This window comes from Lolium perenne, chromosome 6 (assembly GCF_019359855.2).
Source record: "Lolium perenne isolate Kyuss_39 chromosome 6, Kyuss_2.0, whole genome shotgun sequence".
Taxonomy (NCBI): Eukaryota; Viridiplantae; Streptophyta; class Magnoliopsida; order Poales; family Poaceae; genus Lolium; species Lolium perenne.
Genome location: NC_067249.2, coordinates 187569038 through 187587841, shown reverse-complemented (window position 1 = coordinate 187587841; position 18804 = coordinate 187569038). Strand labels below are relative to the sequence as shown.

The 18804-nt window shown below is 40.7% G+C and overlaps 1 protein-coding gene across 1 annotated transcript; it reads left to right on the top strand.

Moving 5' to 3' along the window:
• Positions 1-16574: 16574 nt before the first annotated feature.
• LOC127306671 (uncharacterized) lies at positions 16575-17790 on the top strand. The gene has a single exon (XM_051337340.1). The coding sequence runs from the start codon at positions 16655-16657 to the stop codon at positions 17633-17635; it is 981 nt and encodes a 326-aa protein (XP_051193300.1). The 5' UTR covers positions 16575-16654; the 3' UTR covers positions 17636-17790.
• The last annotated feature ends 1014 nt before the right edge of the window (positions 17791-18804 follow it).

The following is an 18804-nucleotide window of genomic DNA, read 5'->3' as shown; positions in this document are numbered from 1 at the left end:
AGCAGAAGTTGTGCCAATCGGTGAGATAAAGTTGCAGATGGAAGTTAATTTAAACTGGTCCACCACGTGAGATGAATTTGCCAAATTCTCCCAAAAAAAGCTCCAAGAATGAACACGAAATAGACACTCAAAAAACTGACGACACGAGGAACCGGTTGCGGGAATGGACTCGCAATGTTGAGACACATCATTTTCATTTAGACCTCATACCGCATCAAAGTACTGATACGTTGCAAACATATCTATAATTTTTGATGCTCCATGATTGTTTTACACCAATTTCTATATGTTTTGTCTACACTTCGTGGCATTTTTATGCATTTTCTGGAACTAACCTACTGACGAGATGCCAGAGTGTCAGTTCTATTTTTTGCTATTTTCCTATTTCAGAAAAGTTGTACAGGAAATATTCTCGGAATTGGACGAAACAAACACTTGCTAGTTTATTTTTGTCTTGTTTTATTTTTCTTATATACCCAAAAATCCATAAAATTTTGAAAAACCTAAAATCTAAAAAACTGTTGTTATGGAATAACATGCTAGAACCTCTATGGAACATTTTATAAAGTATAGAGAATCATATAACAGAAACTCAATTCGGCTCCCAGGTGCGTATGACCCCTCTACCGTAAAAACATATTTCCAAGTGTTAAATTTTTTTGACAAATTTTTTACATGTACATCTCCATAATATATGTGTATTCGTCAAGTTTCACGAAAAAATAATATTTTTTGTAGTCTAAGCGAAAAAGAGAAAATTTATCTTGTGACAAGTCTTTGTTTCAGCACCGAATTTTGTCTTTTTACACACGCCACATGACATATTGATTTTTCATGAAACAACTTTGTGAGCGTGTAGCACATGAAGATGTACGTGCGAAATTTTTATTTCAATTTTTTTGACATTTTAAAATGTGTCTAACATGTATTTCAAAATAAAGGGAGCATACGCTCCCATGTGCCAAAACATCACTCTCATCATATAAGAGTAAAGTTATGAGAGTCGTGTTACAAAAGTTGGATCTAATTGCTAAAATTTTGCTTAAACGGCATGATATAAATTATTGCTCTGAACAGGATACTAAACATCTTAAATTTCAATGTGGCTTTAGTAAAGAAGTTTTAATTGTGAACTATCATTGGAATAATTATATTCATCTTGGGTTTGAAGAAGTAGAATAATTTGTCTTATTTATGGGAGCTTCTGAAATAGAATCCTTCATGTCTAAAAATTATGAAACTTGTGTTGCTTGTAAAGACCTTAAAGATATGGTCTCCTCTATCCTTGATTATTGCATAGAAAATTTCATCAATAATTGTTATATCATTAATTATAAAAAGAGACTCAGTCATGCACAAGAATGTATCCACAATTTGCATGAACCTGTGGAAGAATAAATGGATGAACCTGAAAACTAATTAGATAAAAAAGAGGAGGCGAGTGATGAACAAAAGGAGGAAGAATGGATTAGCTAGACATGCCTACCTACTAATGAGAGTAACTCTTTATCCCTTATATTATTTGATTGTCCCCCATGCTTACCAAAGAAGGATGAATGTTATGTTCTTATGGATTCTTTTGAAATATTTACTATGAGTAAAACTTTTGATAATAATTATGCTCATGTTATCTCTGATAATCCATGCTATTTTGATAAATTTTATGATAATCCTTTATTTGTGCTTGACACGTTGCAAATGTATCTATAATTTTTGATGCTCCATGCTTGTTTTACACCAATTTATATATGTTTTAGTCACACTTCGTTGCACTTTTATACATTTTCCGGCACTAACCTATTAACAAGATGTCACAGTGCCAGTTCCCTGTTTTCTGGTGTTTTGTATTTCAGAAAAGTTGTACAAGAAATATTCTCGGAATTGGACGAAACAAAAGCCGAAGTCAATATTTTACCGTAATGAAGACGGAGTCCAGAGGGGGGATGAAGAGGCGCCAAAGGGTGGCCAGACCACCCCATGGCGCGGCCAAGGGTGGGCCCGCGCCTAGGGGTGGTGTAGGCCCCCCAGGCGTCCAGTCGTCCACCGAACTCGCCCTTCCACCTATTTATTCACGATCTCGGGAAAAACCTAAACACCCAAGCTAATTTCCCAGCTGTAATTTGTTCACTCATCATGTTATTTATCTTTATGGAGAGACACCTCTAGTGAACTATGGACCCCGGTCCTTTCCTTTGCACTGATAAATTCATCTACTGCAATCCTATTCTGCTTACTTTCTGCAAGCACTGTTCTCTTTAATTCCACTGCAAACATCTCTTTCCACTCGATACATTTAATCCTTTGTGTTCAGAAAAACCGGTGAGATTGACAACCTCACAGTAAGTTGGGGCAAAGTATTTTAGTTGTGTTGTGTGCAGGTTCCACGTTGTTGCTGACGCCGGTAGTGCGTCCTGCCACAAGTCAGCTAGCAACACCTTCAGAAGTCATACATTTCTCCTACTGGTCGATTAACCCTTGGTTTCTTACTGAGGGAAAACTTGCTGTTGTGCTCATCATACCTTCCTCTTGGGGTTCCCCAATGGTGTGAAGTCTATGCTACGATAAGCACCATCAGTGCCGAACTTCGAAATACATGATACTAAAGAGTTTTGTTTAGAAAATGTTTATGATAAAGCTCTAGATGACGGTCCTATGTTACTTGATAATATTAATGGTACTACTAATGAAAATGTGAGAGGTCTTGACTTTATTTTGGATCCCAATACCCCTTGAGAATGATCAATCATCTTGTTATAAAATTGTTAAAAATGGGTTTGAATGTTTTAATACCACTATATTTGAGCTTGATAAAAAATTATGTGTTTGTAGATCATGAAAAGCATGCTTTATGGGATAGTTATATTCTTAAGTTTATTCATGAGGCTACTGGAAATTATTATAAGAGAGAAAAATATGGTTGTAGAAGTTTTCATGGAACTGAAACACCTCTCTATATGCTGAAAGTTTTGAAGTTACTCTTGTTTTATCTTTCTATGCTTGTCATTTTGTTCATTGTGAATTTATTTGTGTATAATATCCCTATGCATAGGAAGTGGTTTAGACTTAAATGTGTTTCATATTTGCTCCTTGATGCACTCTTTTTCTTCAATTTATATTTCTTATGTGAGCATCTTCTCAAATTACTGAGTCTAGCTAAAAGGCATTAAACAAAAGCGCTTATGGGAGACAACCCATTTTTTTATTTCTGAAAATTTTCTTTTATGTTGAGTCTTGGAAGTTATTATCTCTGTAATAACCTCTCCTTATCATTTTTATTTCGTTTTTGTGCCAAGAATATCCTCTAATAGGAATAAAGTAAGATTTGGGGAAGTTGTTGTCCTGAAACAGATTCTGTGATGTCACCAAAAACATTTGTATTCCCAGCCAGAACGTAAATTTGAGCTACCAATTTTTGATCATATGCCCCAGGTTATTATCTAACTTTCATTAGTTTTTCACTTTTCGATTTGAGCAACATTAGATTTTCAAAAAAAAATCTATATTTACCAGTTGTTCTGCTTTGACAGATTTCTATCACCATTATCATTTGTCGGCTTGATCTTTTTCTTATTTTTTGAGTTTTTTGAGAGAAAGAGATTTTCAGGAAAATTGCTACAGTAGCTAAATGTTTTAATGGATGTTTGACTTATGTTAGAACTGAACCAAGTGGATTTGTTATTTTGATTGCACTAATGCTGCTAATAAGAATTGTGTGAAGTTTTGTATGAAGGAAGTTTTCAAGTGTAGGGAGAGAAGAATGATGTAATGAGATAAAGTATGGACAAAAGCTCAAGCTTGGGATGCCCATGTCACCCCAAGAAATATCCAAGAGGTACAAGCGTGAAAGCTTGGGGATGCCTGGGGAATCTCCTCTTCATCAACAAAGCATCAGATCATCTTTCTATGCGCTATATTTTTATTGCTTCATATGCTATGTGTTGTTCTTGGAGCGTATTTATTTGTGTTTTTAGTTTTATTTTGTTTTGTTTGCTGTAGCATACGGTTGGACCCCAACATATTTGTTTTGGAGAGAGACACACTCCATTTTCATTGCATAGAACACTCTAGCTTTCACTCTTAATGTTCTGCAAGTGTTCTCTTTTGCTAGTACTGTGTTTAGCTATGGGTTTTCCACTCGTATTTTGTTCCGAGCTTGTTGGTTTTCTTAAGTTTTTATGATTAGCTCTCTGGTCTTTATTGATTATTATCTATGAGACTTGTTTCAAATAAGTTGATTGGTGTTGGAGACGAGTAAAATGTTGCATGCTCATAGTGATGCAAAAGGAAGCTTGTCTAGAATGTGGCATAGACTTTGGCATGTCATGTTAGATGTTATTTTAATCATATGCTTAATAATTATTGTTGTAGCATGACTTGTCTCAAATATCTGAGAGTGCTTAATGCGTCATTGAAAGAATCATGTGTTGTTTCCATCATACAAAAGCATAGTATTGTGACATTCTCCTTTGATGTTGTTATTGGGTCGACTTGGCACATGCTTACACCATGTCATGAGTACAAACCAGTAACCTAAATTCTCTACGATCATTTAGTTTTTGACTTGTAATATCACTTTATGTTTAATTAATAATGTTTTGTCGCTATGCATGATTATGGTCATTATTGCTCTCTTAGTTGGTCGATCCCAGTCTTTTGCTAGCCTTTACCTATACTTAGTATGAGCTCTACTTGTGCATACAACCCCCAACAATCAAAGTGTGCCAATTATGTCCACCATACCTACCTATATGTGGTATTTCACCGCCACTCCAAAGTAAATTGCTTGTGTGCTACATGATACGTTGCAAACGTATCTATAATTTTTGATGCTTCATGCTTGTTTTGTTACAATTCTTATATGTTGTATGTGCACTTTTCCACACTTTTTAGCATTTTCTGGGACTAACCTATTAACGCAGTGCCAGTTCCTGTTTTCTGCTGTTTTTGTGTTTCAGAAAAGTTGTACATGAAAGTTTCTCGGAATTGGACGAAACAAAAACCCAGAGTCTTATTTTTCCGGGACGAAGACGGAGCCAGAAGGACACGCGAAGAGAGCTGCCACATGGCAGTACATAGGGCAGGCGCGGCCCCACCCTTGGCCGCGCCTGGCCCATGTACTGGCACCCCGTGCATCCCCTCGCGTCGTCTCTTCGCCTATAAGACCCCTCTAACCTAAAAACTCTGAAACATATCACCCTCCATCCACGAAAAGTTCTGTAGCCACCGTCATCACCGAAACCAAGTTTCGAGGGACAGAAGTCTCTGTTCCGGCACCCTACCGGGACGGGAAAGTGCCCCCGGAGCCATCGCCATCGACTCCACCGCCTCCACTTCGACTCCATGATGGTTTGTGAGTAGTTCCCGCAGGAACTATGGGTTCTTGGCTGTAGCTAGATGGTACTCTCTCCCATGTGCTTTAATACAATGATCTCATGAGCTGCCTTACATGATTGAGATCCATATGATGTAATCGGTGTTGTGTTTGTTGGGATCCGATGGATTGATCATTATGTTCAGTATATCTTATAAGTTTGTGAAGTATTTGTTGCTGCAATATTGTTATGTTTAAGGCTTGTCACTAGTGCACGAGTGGAATGATCTTAGATCTAGGCTTTATAATTGTTGCTTAGATTGTATCTACAAATTGTATGCACATGTCTTTGTTCGGAACCCGAGGCCCCAAAGTGATCTCGAATTGGGATAACCGGAGGGGATGGCTTTGATATGAGGATCACATGTTTTCACCAAGTGTTAATGCTTTGCTCCGGTGCTCTATTAAAATGAGTACCTTAATTACAAGTAGTTTCCCTTGAGGCCCCGCTCCAAACGGGCTGGTAGGACAAAAGATGTTATGCAAGTTTCTCATTGCGAGCACGAATGACTAAATATGGAAAACATGCCTACGATATTAATAGACTGGATATTTTGTCTTACTGCTAAATTCAATTTTGTTAATTTCCCAGCTGTAATTTGTTCATCCAACACTTGTTATCTGGAGAGTTACCACTAGTGTAGATCGCCGGGAACCCCGGTCCTTTATTTTATCATCATTGCTTTTCAATCAACTGCGTGCTGGGATATTTTCCAGTGCCATCTCCTCTGTGTTACTGCTACTGCTGTGTTACTATTGCTCTCATATTACTACCGCATCACATTTCCCTGTCAACACGCCATCAAAGTAGTACCAACTATTTTCTGGTGCCGCATCATATTACCACTGCTTTCACATCACCCTGTTGCTAGTGCTTTTCCAGGTGCAGCTGAATTGACAACTCCGCTGTCAAGGCTAATAAGTATTCTTTGGCTCCCCTTGTGTCAAATCAACAAACTTGGGTTTTACTTCCCTTGAAGACTGCTGCGATCCCCTATACTTGTGGGTCATCAAGACTATTTTCTGGCGCCGTTGCCGGGGAGCATAGCTCTACTTATAAGTTCACCTGGAGAGTACACTCCACCTCTCTCGCTATTTTTATTTCATTTTGTTCTGTCTAGTTTATTTTTGTCTTGTTTTATTTTTCCTATATATCTGAAAGTCCATAAAAATTTGAAAAATCGAAAAACTAAAAACTGTTGTTATGGATGGACCTGCTTTATACTCTATGAAACTTGTAGAATTATTTATGAAGTATAGAGAATCATATAAGGGAAAAGTAATGAACGGCACGTTAAAAAAGTTGGATACAATTGCTAAATTTTTTCTTAAACGCCATGATCTAAATTGTTGCTCTAAACAGGATACTAAACATCTTAAATTCCAATGTGGTTTTAGTGAAGAAGTTTTAATTTCGAACTATCATTGGAATAACTATATTCATCTTGGATTCGAAGAAGTAGAACAATTTATCTTACTTATGGGAGCCTCTGAAATAGAATCCTTCATGTCTAAAAATCATGAAACTTGTGTTGCTTGTCATGACCTTAAAGATTATGTCTCTTTATCCTTGATTATTGCACAGAAAATTTCAGCAATAATTGTTATATCATTGATTATAAAGAGAGACTCATATATGCACAAGAATGTATCCACAATTTGCAGGAACCCGTGGAAGAAGAAGTTGTTGAACCTGAAAGCTCATTAGATGAAAAAGAAGAGGAGAGTGATGAACAAAAGGAGGAAGAATGGATTAGCTACCCATGCCAACCTTCTAATGAGAGTAACTCTTTATCTCTTACATTATTTGATTGCCCTCCATGCACACCAAAGGAGGACGAATGTTATGTTCATGAGGATTCTCTTGAAATATTCTCTGTGAGTAAAACTTGTGAGAATAATTATGATAGTTTTATTTATAATAATCCATGCTATTTTGATAAATCTCATGATAATACTTTATTTGTGCCTAATTTCAAAATGAATGGAAGTAAAGAATTTTGCTTGGAGAGTGTTTATGATAAAGCTCTAGATGATGGTCCTATGTTACTTGATGCTATAAATTATAATGCTACTGAAAATAGGATTGCTACTAGTAGTCCCATACCTCTTGAGAATGATCAATCATCTTGTTATAAAATTGCTAAAAGTGGGTTTGATAATCCTACTATTTTTGAGCTTGATAAAAATTATGTGTTTGAGGATCATGAAAAGCATGCTTTATGTGATAGTTATATTGTTGAGTTTATTCATGATGCTACTGAAAATTATTATGAAGGAGGAAAATATGGTTGTAGGAATTTACATGGTACTAAAACACCTCTCTACATGATGAAAATTTTAAAGTTACTCTTGTTTTACCTTCACATGCTTGTCACTTTGTTCTTTGTGAATTTATTTGTGTACAAGATTCCCATGCACAGGAAGTGGGTAAGACTTAAATGTGTTTCATATTTGCTTCTTGATGCTCTCTTTTGCTTCAATTCATATTACATATGTGAGCATCTTCTCAAATTACTGAGCCTATCTTAATGGTTATAAAGAAAGAGCTTTTTGGGAGACAACCCATTATGTTTTTATTTCTGTTATTTTACTGTTTTGTTGAGTCTCAGAAGTCATTGCTACTGTAATGACCTCTCCTTATCATTTTTTATTTCGTTTTTGTGCCAAGAGTAGCCTCTAATGGTAAGAAAGTAGTGTTTGGGGAATTTGCAATTCTGTTTCTGGACTGTCGCGAGAAAAATTCGCATAAATCACCAGAACGTCACCTTGAGATGAACATTTACGAGCATATTCCCCATGTTATTATCTAACTTTCATTAGTTTAACATTTTTCGATCTGAGCAACGGAGAAGTCTCGAAAAAATCGATCTTTAGTTGCGGTTCTGTTTTGACAGATTTATGCCATTAGTGCATTTGCCTCTTAATTTTCTTTTTCTTTTTGAGTTCTTTTGAAAGAAGGAGCTTTCCGAAGAAGTTTATGCAGTAGCTAATGTTTTAATATAAGGTTTAAATATGTCATACCAGAAACAAGTGGATTGCTTATTTTGATTACACTAATATTGCTAATGAATTATGTTGAGTTTTGGGTGAAGGAAGTTTTCAAGTGTAGGGAGCGAAGAATGATGCCATAGGATGAAGAATGGACAAAAGCTCAAGCTTGGGGATCTCCCCTGAATCCCCCAAGAAATATCCAAGAAGTACAAGCGTCAAAGCTTGGGGATGCCCAAGGCACCCCCTCTTCATCAGTAAAAAGCACTAGGTCATTTTTCAATGCGCTATAATTTTATTGCTTCAAGCATTATGTGCTTTTCTTGGAGCGTCTTTATTTTTGTTTTCTGTTGTTTTGTTTTGTTTTCTGTAACAAGTGGTTGGAACCCATCATATTTGTTATGGAGAGAGACACGCTCCGCTTTAATTGCATGAACGCTCTAGTTTTCACTCATATGTTCAACGAGCGTTCTATTTTTGCGGATACTAGGTTTAAGCTCTAGTTTTTCATTCATATTATGTTCAGAGCTTGTTGGTTTTCTATATGCAAGTGAATTTATCTCTCTAATATCTACTGAATATTATCTACGAGAGTTGTTTCAAATAAGTTAATTGGTGTTGGATACGAGTAAGAAGTCTCATATTAATAGTGATGCAAATGAAAGATCTCCTTTGATGTTCAATTGAGTTGACTTGATGATCATTTAGTTTTTGAATTTTAATATCACCATATGCTTTGATTAATAAGTTTTGTCGCTATGCATGGTTATGGCCATTATTGCTCTCTTAGTCGGTTGGCCCTTTCTTTTGCTAGCCTTCATTTGTACTGAGTATGAGCTCTACTCGTGCATCCAACTCCCAAAAAACAAAATGCCAATCGTGTCCACCATACCTACCTATATGTGGTATTTCATAGCCACTCCAAATTAAATTTCTTGTGTGCTATCTTTAAAACAAAATGTTCCTTATTTTTGCAATATATAGCTCATGGGAAAGTAGCCTAAAAAACTGTTGTCGTAAGGAATATGTTACTCATGTATCTTAGTTCTTATAAGTTGCTTGTTGAGCGGTAACCATAGACTTACTGGGGACGCCATCATCCTGTCACACCTTTGTTGAATATCATGTGAGTTTCTATGCATGTTCGTCTTGTCTGAAGTAAGGGAGATTTGCCATGAGCTGAAATGGTTTGAGTATGCATATTGTTAGAGAAGAACATTGGGTCGCCAATCAAAGCCATGTATCATGGTGGACGTTTCAGCTTGGACACTCAAATCCTCAAAATCTCTTATGAGAATATTATTATTGTTGAATGCTTAAAGCATTAAAAAGAGGAGTCCATTATTTGTTTTCTATGTTGTCCCGGTATGGATGTACTTAAGTTGAGATCTATCAAAATCGAGAAATCAAATGCGATTTATCTCCTTGGACCTTTGTACAGGTGGCATAGAGGTACCCCTTTGTGACACTTGGTTGAAACATATGTAATGCGATGATAATCCATGGAAATCCGAGCTAATTAGGACAAGGTGCGGGCACTATTAGTATTCGATGCATGAGGCTTGCAGCTTATAGGAAGTTTTATACATAACCCATATGAATTATTACTACCGTTGACACAATTGTTTCCATGCTTTCAAAATAAAAAGCTCTAGCACATGAGTAATCCCTGCTTCCCTCTGCGAAGGGCCTTTCTTTTACTTTTATGTTGAGTCTTCATATTCTAAGTTCATGCACCATTAAGAGAGCATAGTTGTCATTCTTAGTTTTATGTGCATGGTCCCAAAATTATTATTGATTGAATCATGAATCTGTTATTACTTGTTCTTAATTTATTTGTATTTAGTCATCCTTTGAACTTTGAAGGTGCATGTCACTTCAAAAATTATTTGTTTGTTATCACTTACCTACTCGAGGACGAGCAGGAGTTAAGCTTGGGGATGTTGATACGTTGCAAACGTATCTATAATTTTTGATGCTCCATGCTTGTTTTGTTACAATTCTTATATGTTTTATGTGCACTTTCCCACACTTTTTAGCATTTTTTGGGACTAACCTATTAACGCAGTGCCGCAATGCCAGTTCCTGTTTTCTGCTGTTTTTGTGTTTCAGAAAAGTTGTACATGAAAGTTTCTCGGAATTGGACGAAACAAAAGCCCAGAGTCTTATTTTTCCGGGACGAAGACGGAGCCAGAAGGACACGCGCCGGAGAGCTGCCACATGGCAGTACATAGGGCAGGCGCAGCACCACCCTTGGCCGCGCCTGGACCATGTACTAGCACCCCGTGCACCCCCTCACGTCGCCTCTTCGCCTATAAGACCTCTCTGACCTAAAAACTCCGAAACATATCACCCTCCGACCACGAAAAGTTGCGTAGCCGCCGTCATCGCCGAAATCAAGTTTCGGGGGACAGAAGTCTCTGTTCCGGCACCCTGCCGGGACGGGGAAGTGCCCCCGGAGCCATCGCCATCGACTCCACCGCCTCCACTTCGACTCCATGATGGTTTGTGAGTAGTTCTTGCAGGGACTATGGGTTCTTGGCTGTAGCTAGATGGTACTCTCTCCCATGTGCTTCAATACAATGATCTCATGAGCTACCTTACATGATTGAGATCCATATGATGTAATCGGTGTTGTGTTTGTTGGGATCCGATGGATTGATCATTATGTTCAGTATATCTTATAAGTTTGTGAAGTATTTGTTGCTGCAATATTGTTATGTTTAATGCTTGTCACTAGCGCACGAGTGGCATGATCTTAGATCTAGACTCTATAATTGTTGCTTAGATTGTATCTACAAATTGTATGCACATGTCTTTGTCCGGAACCTGATGCCCCAAAGTGATCTCGAATTGGGATAACCGGAGGGGATGACTTTGATATGATGATCACATGTTTTCACCAAGTGTTAATGCTTTGCTCCGGTGCTCTATTAAAAGGAGTACCTTAATTACAAGTAGTTTCCCTTGAGGCCCCGCTGCAAACGGGCTGGTAGGACAAAAGATGTTATGCAAGTTTCTCATTGCGAGCACGAATGACTATATATGGAAAACATGCCTACGATATTAATAGACTGGATATTTTGTCTTAATGCTAAATTCAATTCTGCCAATTGTCCAGCTGTAATTTGTTCACCCAACACTTGTTATGTGGAGAGTTACCACTAGTGTAGATCGTCGGGAACCCCGGTCCTTTATTTTATCATCATTGCTTTTCAATCAACTACGCGCTGGGATATTTTCCAGTGCCATCTCCTCTGTGTTACTGCTACAACTGTGTTACTATTGCTCTCATATTACTGCCGCATCACATTTCCCTGTCAACACGCTATCAAAGTAGTACCAACTATTTTCTGGCGCCGCATCATATTACCACTGCTTTCACATCACCCTGTTGTTAGTGCTTTTCCAGGTGCAGCTGAATTGACAACTCCGCTGTCAAGGCTTATAAGTATTCTTTGGCTCCCCTTGTGTCGAATCAACAAATTTGGGTTTTACTTCCCTCGAAGACTGTTGCGATCCCCTATACTTGTGAGTCATCACTACCTTTAAACCTTCAAAATTATTACTTGTTTTGTGTTTTGTTTTAGCTCATGAGGAAGTATTGAATGGTTTATTGTATTTTCATGACTTCACACCTTGACCAGCATACATAATGTGCTAAAGTCCTTAATATTGCAAAAAGATCAAGGAAACCTGGTGCCCATGCCAAATAAAATATAAAATAAATAAATAATGCTCCGCACATTATGTACTAGAGAGACCCTAAATAATGGTGTGCATTGGAGAACTAACTGGGAGCCGCTCTTGAGGTCACTATATGAAAGGATGATAGATTATTTGATGCCATTCATTGACATAGACATGCATACCTCTCAAAATATATATTGTCAACACTCCTATTGCTTTCAAAATAAAAAGTTCTAGCACATGAGTAATCTTGCTTCCCTCTGTGCAGGGCATTTCTTTTACTTTTATGTTGAGTCTTCATATTCTTGCTTTATGCAGCACTAAGAGAGCATAGTTGTCATTCTGAGTATAATGTGCATAGTCCCAAAATTTATTATTGATTCATTCATGATTATGAATATTGCTTGTTCTCCAATTATTTGTATCTAGTCACCCTCTAAACTTTAAAGCTGCCCTGGCATTTATGTTTTGCTCGTTCATAAAGGACAAGATGAATACCACTTTGCTATGTTTTTGCAATGCTCATAAACAAACAGTTGCTTTCAGTGCATTATTATTCATGATCTTTTGTTTGAGTTACTTCTCTTGTTATAACATAGTTGCTAAGTATTGTTAGAATTATATCTATCATGCCTATGTTTAGAGTACTTTGATCCCAGCTCACAATGCTTTTACAACAACTTGATCAAGATTGTGTTGGCTTCATGTCACCTCAAAAATTATCTTTGTTATCACTTACCTACCCGAGAACGAGCAGGAGTTAAGCTTGGGGATGCTGATATGTTGCAAACGTATCTATCTATAATTTTTGATGCTCCATGCTTGTTTTACACCAATTTCTATATGTTTTGTCTACAATTTGTGGCGCTTTTATGTATTTTCCGGAACTAACCTATTGACAAGATGCAACAGTGTCAGTTCATGTTTTTTGTTGTTTTTGTATTTCAGAAAAGTTGTACAGGAAATATTCTCGGAATTGGACGAAACAAAAGCCGAAGTTAATATTTTACCGTAACAAAGACAAAGTCCGGAGGAGAGACGGAGGGGCGCCACAGGGCGGCCACACTACCCCATGGCGCGACCAAGGGTGGGCATGCGCCATGGCATGGTGTGGGCCACCCAGGCGGCCACCGACCTCGCCATTCCGCCTATATAAATCCTTCGACGCAAAAACCCTAAATCATCCAGCCTCCGTCCACGAAAAGTTCCGTCGCCGCCGCCATCGTCCATACAAGTTTCGGGGGTCGGAAGTTCCTGTCCGGCACCCTGCCGGGACGGGGATTGACCCCCGGAGCCATCTCCATCGAATCCAGCGCCTCCACTTCGACTCCATGATGGTTTGTGAGTAGTTCTCCCCTAGACTACGGGTTCTCGGTTGTAGCTAGTTGGTACTCTCTCCCATGTACTTCAATGCAATGATCTCATGAGCTGCCTTACATGATTGAGATCCATATGATGTAATCGGTGTTGTGTTTGTTGGGATCCGATAAATTGTGGAATTGTGATCAGATTGTTCATTATATTATCATACTACTGTTATTTAAGATCTTGCATGCTCTCCGGTACTTGTAGTTACCCTGATCAAGTAGTTGCCTGTATCTCCAAGAGGGAGTATTTATGCTCGATGGTGGGTTCATGCCTCTAGTTATCTGGAAGGGTGACAATAACTTCTAAGATTGTAGATGTGCTGTTTCTACTAGGAAGAAAACAACAATATTTTGTCTAAGAATAATTCTATTGTTTACTTTACACACATTGCTTAATGCGATAATCTGTTGCTTCCAACTTAATACTGGAAGGGGTTCGGATGATAACCTGAAGGTGGATTATTAGTCATAGCCGCAGTTAGATTACGGTCTATGTATTATGTTGTAATGCCCAATTAAATACTACAGTAACCTTTGTCTTATCATAGCATGCATTGTCATGCCCTCACAATTATCAATTGCCCAACTGTAATTTATTCACCCAACACATGTTATTTGGAGAGTTAGCACTAGTGTAGATAGCTGGGAATCCCGGTCGTCTGTCATCATCATTGCTCTACAGTCAACTACGCACTAGAATATTTTCCGGTGCAACCTCCTATGTGTTACTGCTTCTGCTGTCGTGTTTGCCATTGCTCTCATATTACTGCTGCTTTCACATCACCCCGGTTACTAGTGCTTTTCCAGGTGCAGCTGAATTGACAACTCCGCTGTTAAGGCTTATAAGTATTCTTTACCTCCCCTTGTGTTGAATCAATAAATTGGGGTTTTACTTCCCTCGAAGACTGTTCCGATCCCCTATACTTGTGGGTCATCAAGCACCGTTATGTAGATAAGAAGAGGACTGATTTGAACTAAATTAGAGGCAAGGTATGTATATATGCTCGCATGCGTAGAGGAGCCATGAAGGGTTCACTTTTTGGCTATCCAGCGCCTGCAGGTGTGGGAAAGCTGAAATCAAGAGTTTCTCATGGGTCAACTTTTAGCTGCTATAGGTTGCTTTAAGAACCGTGATATACTGATATGCAGGAAATCTTTTTTGTTGTGGGGAACCAAACACGCAATACTTGGTCCAGTGGAAACGAGAAATGACCTCGTGAGGAACCAAACTAGCCCTAGGTGTATACACGTGGTGTGGCTTTTTGTTCTAGGGGAATCAACCGTTTGATGGTTACGTGGTGTGGGTTGAGACAATCGATCTGTTGGATTTGGCACCTGACGGCTTTGATTCGTTTCGTCATCTTCTTCATTTTTTCATGGTCAAATAATACATAAATTAGAGCATCTCTAACAAATAATATATAATAGGACACCAAAGAAAATTGCACTATGAACTATACATGAGAAAAATCCAGAATATACTGTGCAATTTTTGTTTTACAAGATGATGCGAAATAGTTTATGTTGCCACACAAGATGATTGAAAATAGGGCAGGACTACCGCACAACTACATCCATAATTGCATACATATATGAAATAAATAATACTCACCACGTTCCTAAATATAAGTCATATAGTTTCTGGCACGAAAATTAAGGAACAAATATTTAGGAAAAATTACACCATGTTTGGCTGGAATTAGCCCTAGGAAATTGACGTGAGATAATAGAGGACTTTGCGTAAGCTAAGGAAAACTAATCAAATCCCTAAAAATATTGTGGGGCAACGCAGTAAACTTTATATTCTGGAATATTTCTCAAAAAACTATATGGCTTATATGTAGGAACAGAGGGAGTATGAAACTTCATCTCAAATAAATCAAAATAGAACACAAATAGTACTCAATTATTACATCATAATACAAATAGTTCATCAAATGATCCATCAAGTAGCACACGAATCAACACAAAAACAACATTGAATTCTCCAAAACAACAAAATGACTCGGTCTCTGCCTCTATGCAGCCGCATCAGTTGACCCATCAAGTCGTAGATGTCATGGACCTCATTCTTGTCAAGCTCATTCTCAATGATCATGCCATGCATGATCACACAATCAATCATGATGTGCGAATTGATTTGTTAATCCTAGATTGGGTTGCAAAGTCCCAAATGCTCGCTCCACATCTTTCCTAACCTCCGATTGAGCATTACGGAATTGGAGTTCTTTCTTTTCGTGAGGGTTTTGAAGTGGCTTCACAAATGTAACCCACTTTGGATAGACGTTATCCACAAGGTAGTATCCCATGTTATAGGTGCGGCCATCTGCTTGAAACTCAACCGATGGTGACTCACCATTGGCTAGCTTGGTAAAAAGAGCTGCCCATTGGGGAATATTGATGTCATTGCAAGAACTAGGCACTCATGCCCTATCCATGTCTCATGATCGGCCACGGTCTTAAAAATGATAGTGAAATCCTTCATAGACCCTCCGAATTGTCCATCCCATGTTGCATGACAGCTTTTCCACCTCCAATGCATGAAATATATGGAAGTGAGTATAGATGGAAACCCACATGCTAAGTTCTTCTTCAACAGCCGGGCTGTGTCCTGAGCATTGGATGCTCTAAAAAACTCAGGCCTGAACACCTCAACCACCGCAACTGCGAAACTCTTCACACGCTTCCGCTCTCACTCATACGACAATCACCTTTTGGTAGGTTCTATGCCCAAGCTCTCGGACACAACTCATCATCTGCTCGAAGAACCGATTATGCAACTTAACACACTATGTAATGTGGTTGAACAAATCAAGAGACATATAGAACCTATGGCAAAAAGATCTCTCGGGATACACCGGATGCTCAACATAATAGTTGAGCATGAAATTATTATCCGCATCAATATCTTCCAATGATACTCTAATCATCTAACTCCTTTTGGGACTATTTTCTTTTTGTCCTAAGTGATACAAAAGTTAGTTTTTACATCGCCATCATCTGAGACATTATTAATAGGTGGATGGCAATTAAGTTGGATCCAATACTACTGTACCATGTGAAGTTGTGAACACGCAGCTTGCTGAGCGATGCTCGCTTCATCGCTCTATATAAAATCCAGCTAACGGCAGAAACCAGTCGAAAGCGTACTGCTAGTGCTAGGCTCACTCACAAGTCACAACTCACGGGTAGTGCCATAGCACGCTCTCATTCTCCAAGGACAAGAACAGAAAGAATGTTGAGCCCTGGCATTTCGGTCAAGAGGCGCCACGGCGGCGTGGGGTTCGCGCTTGGGTGCGGCTGCAAGGACGCCAAGAGCGTGTCCGTTTCCGCGTCGCCGTCGCCGTCCGGCGCTGGTACGTCGACGACGACCGAAACGCGGCGCGGGGGCGCGAGGTCGACGAACCCGTCGGCGTCGACCACGACGGACACGCTGACCTCCGCTTCGTCGTCGTCCTTCGTCTGGGAGGACGCCGTGGCAGAGTTCGGTTGCATCGACGACGGCGGCCCCTTCAAGATGGACAGCTCGGCAGCAGCCACGCAGAGCTTCTCCGGCCTGCTGCGCGAGCTCAGCGAGCTGGAGCAGAGCGTCGCGTCGTGGGGCCGGAAGAGCCACAGCGAGAAGAAGCTCTCGGCGCCGCTGCAGGGCCGCGTCGACAAGAAACTCCCGACGCCACCGCAGGGCCGCGTCGACAAGAAACTCTCGACGCCGCTGCAGGACCGCATCGACAAGAAACCCTCCACGCCGCCGCGGGAGGCCAGGAAGGTGACCACGAAGAGCGGCGGCGACTCGACGAAGGGCGCTAAAGCCTACCACCGCGCCGGTGGCGTCGTCCAGGTGGCGGGGCTCGACGGCCGCGTGGAGGTGGGGCTGGACGGCAGCGTGGCGGTGGTGAAGCAGTCGGAGGACCCGCTGGGCGATTTCCGGCAGTCGATGGTGCAGATGATCGTGGAGCACGGGATGGTGGCCGGCGAGGAGCTGCGCGAGATGCTCCGGCGCTTCCTCAACCTCAACGCGCCGCACCACCACGACGTCATCCTCCGCGCGTTCACCGAGATCTGGGACGCCGTGTTCGCCGCCTCCGTCGACGACCCAGTCGTCCTCTCCACCGCAACCGCCACCGTCCTGACCCGCCGCGAGCCGTCTCCTGCAAGGCCGCCCGTGCCGAGGACCCCTCCGCGCCACCACCACTCGCCATCGGCATGGCGCGTGTAAACGTGCCACGTGAATATACTGCTACTCTTCGATCTTATCATTTGATTTGCCATTCGAGCTAGTTGGCAGGGAAGGTAGCGTTGGATTGGACTTACCACCAGTTCATTCTTGTACGTGAGTGAGTTTGTGATCTGTATAATGTGTGTTCTTCCGTATGTTTTCTCTCCGTACGTTCTTCTTCTCGTACGTACGAGTAGAGCACAGCTGGAACTCGACCATCCAGCGCGACCTCACGCGTACAACAAGATGGAGCACGTACTCGTGCCGGCGTCGGCGTGTACCTGGATCATACATACCCAGAGTGTCAGCGGATAGATCGGGCGTGCGACGCTTCGGTTGGGAGTGGACCGGTGGGGACTGGAGCTTGGGGCCAATACGCCATGGACGACAGCCAGTTGTGGTTGGATGGGAACGTGAGAGAGAGCGGGGCCTGTTCGTCTCGCATGCGCGCCCGCCCGTGCATTGCGGCCGGGGCAACCCGCAGTGCATGGGTCAATACGGCAGCTTAAATTGTCCGTTGCTAGTACGGGGTTCCGATTTTGTGAGTCCTGCCCATGCCACCTGCTCCTAGCAATGCCAAACCCTCTACTGTGTCAACAGCTAGCATTATGGCCAGTCGTTTCTTAAAATGGAGATAAGGAAGTTCAAATATCAGTATTTTATAAATCGATTGATAGATATATCAACCAACAAAATAAAAGTAGCAAAAAAAGCAAAGCACGTAGCAACTATCCATTCTGAAGTCAACTAATATGTTTTTAAACATAAGGCTCTCGGCCCGGCTTTATATATAAAGCCCACATGGCAAACGAAGCAATCCACCACATACAAATATCGTCTGAGACCAAGCACACACACACGTACCATAAAACCATACAAGTGCCACTCAGGCTACCCATGAAAGAACAAAGAAAAGGTAGATACTACACTAGGACGCCGCCTGTCATGGAGCTCCGGTCCTTGTCCTCGCCTGAAGCCGCCTAAGCTCTCCCAGCGCCTCGTCCAGAAGCACCATGTCCCGCTGTCTGACCAGTACCCTCCAGCTCTGCATGTATATAGACATCGTGAACATAGCGTCAGCCGGATGTGCGATCATTTTCCCCTCTAGAGCTAGCTTGTTGCGTATATTCCAAAGTGTCCACGCTAACGCCGCAAAGGCATACCAAGCA

Excerpts from the sequence above, each read along its gene's own strand:
- LOC127306671 (XM_051337340.1), top strand. The coding sequence starts at position 16,655 with ATGTTGAGCCCTGGCATTTCGGTCAAGAGGCGCCACGGCGGCGTGGGG.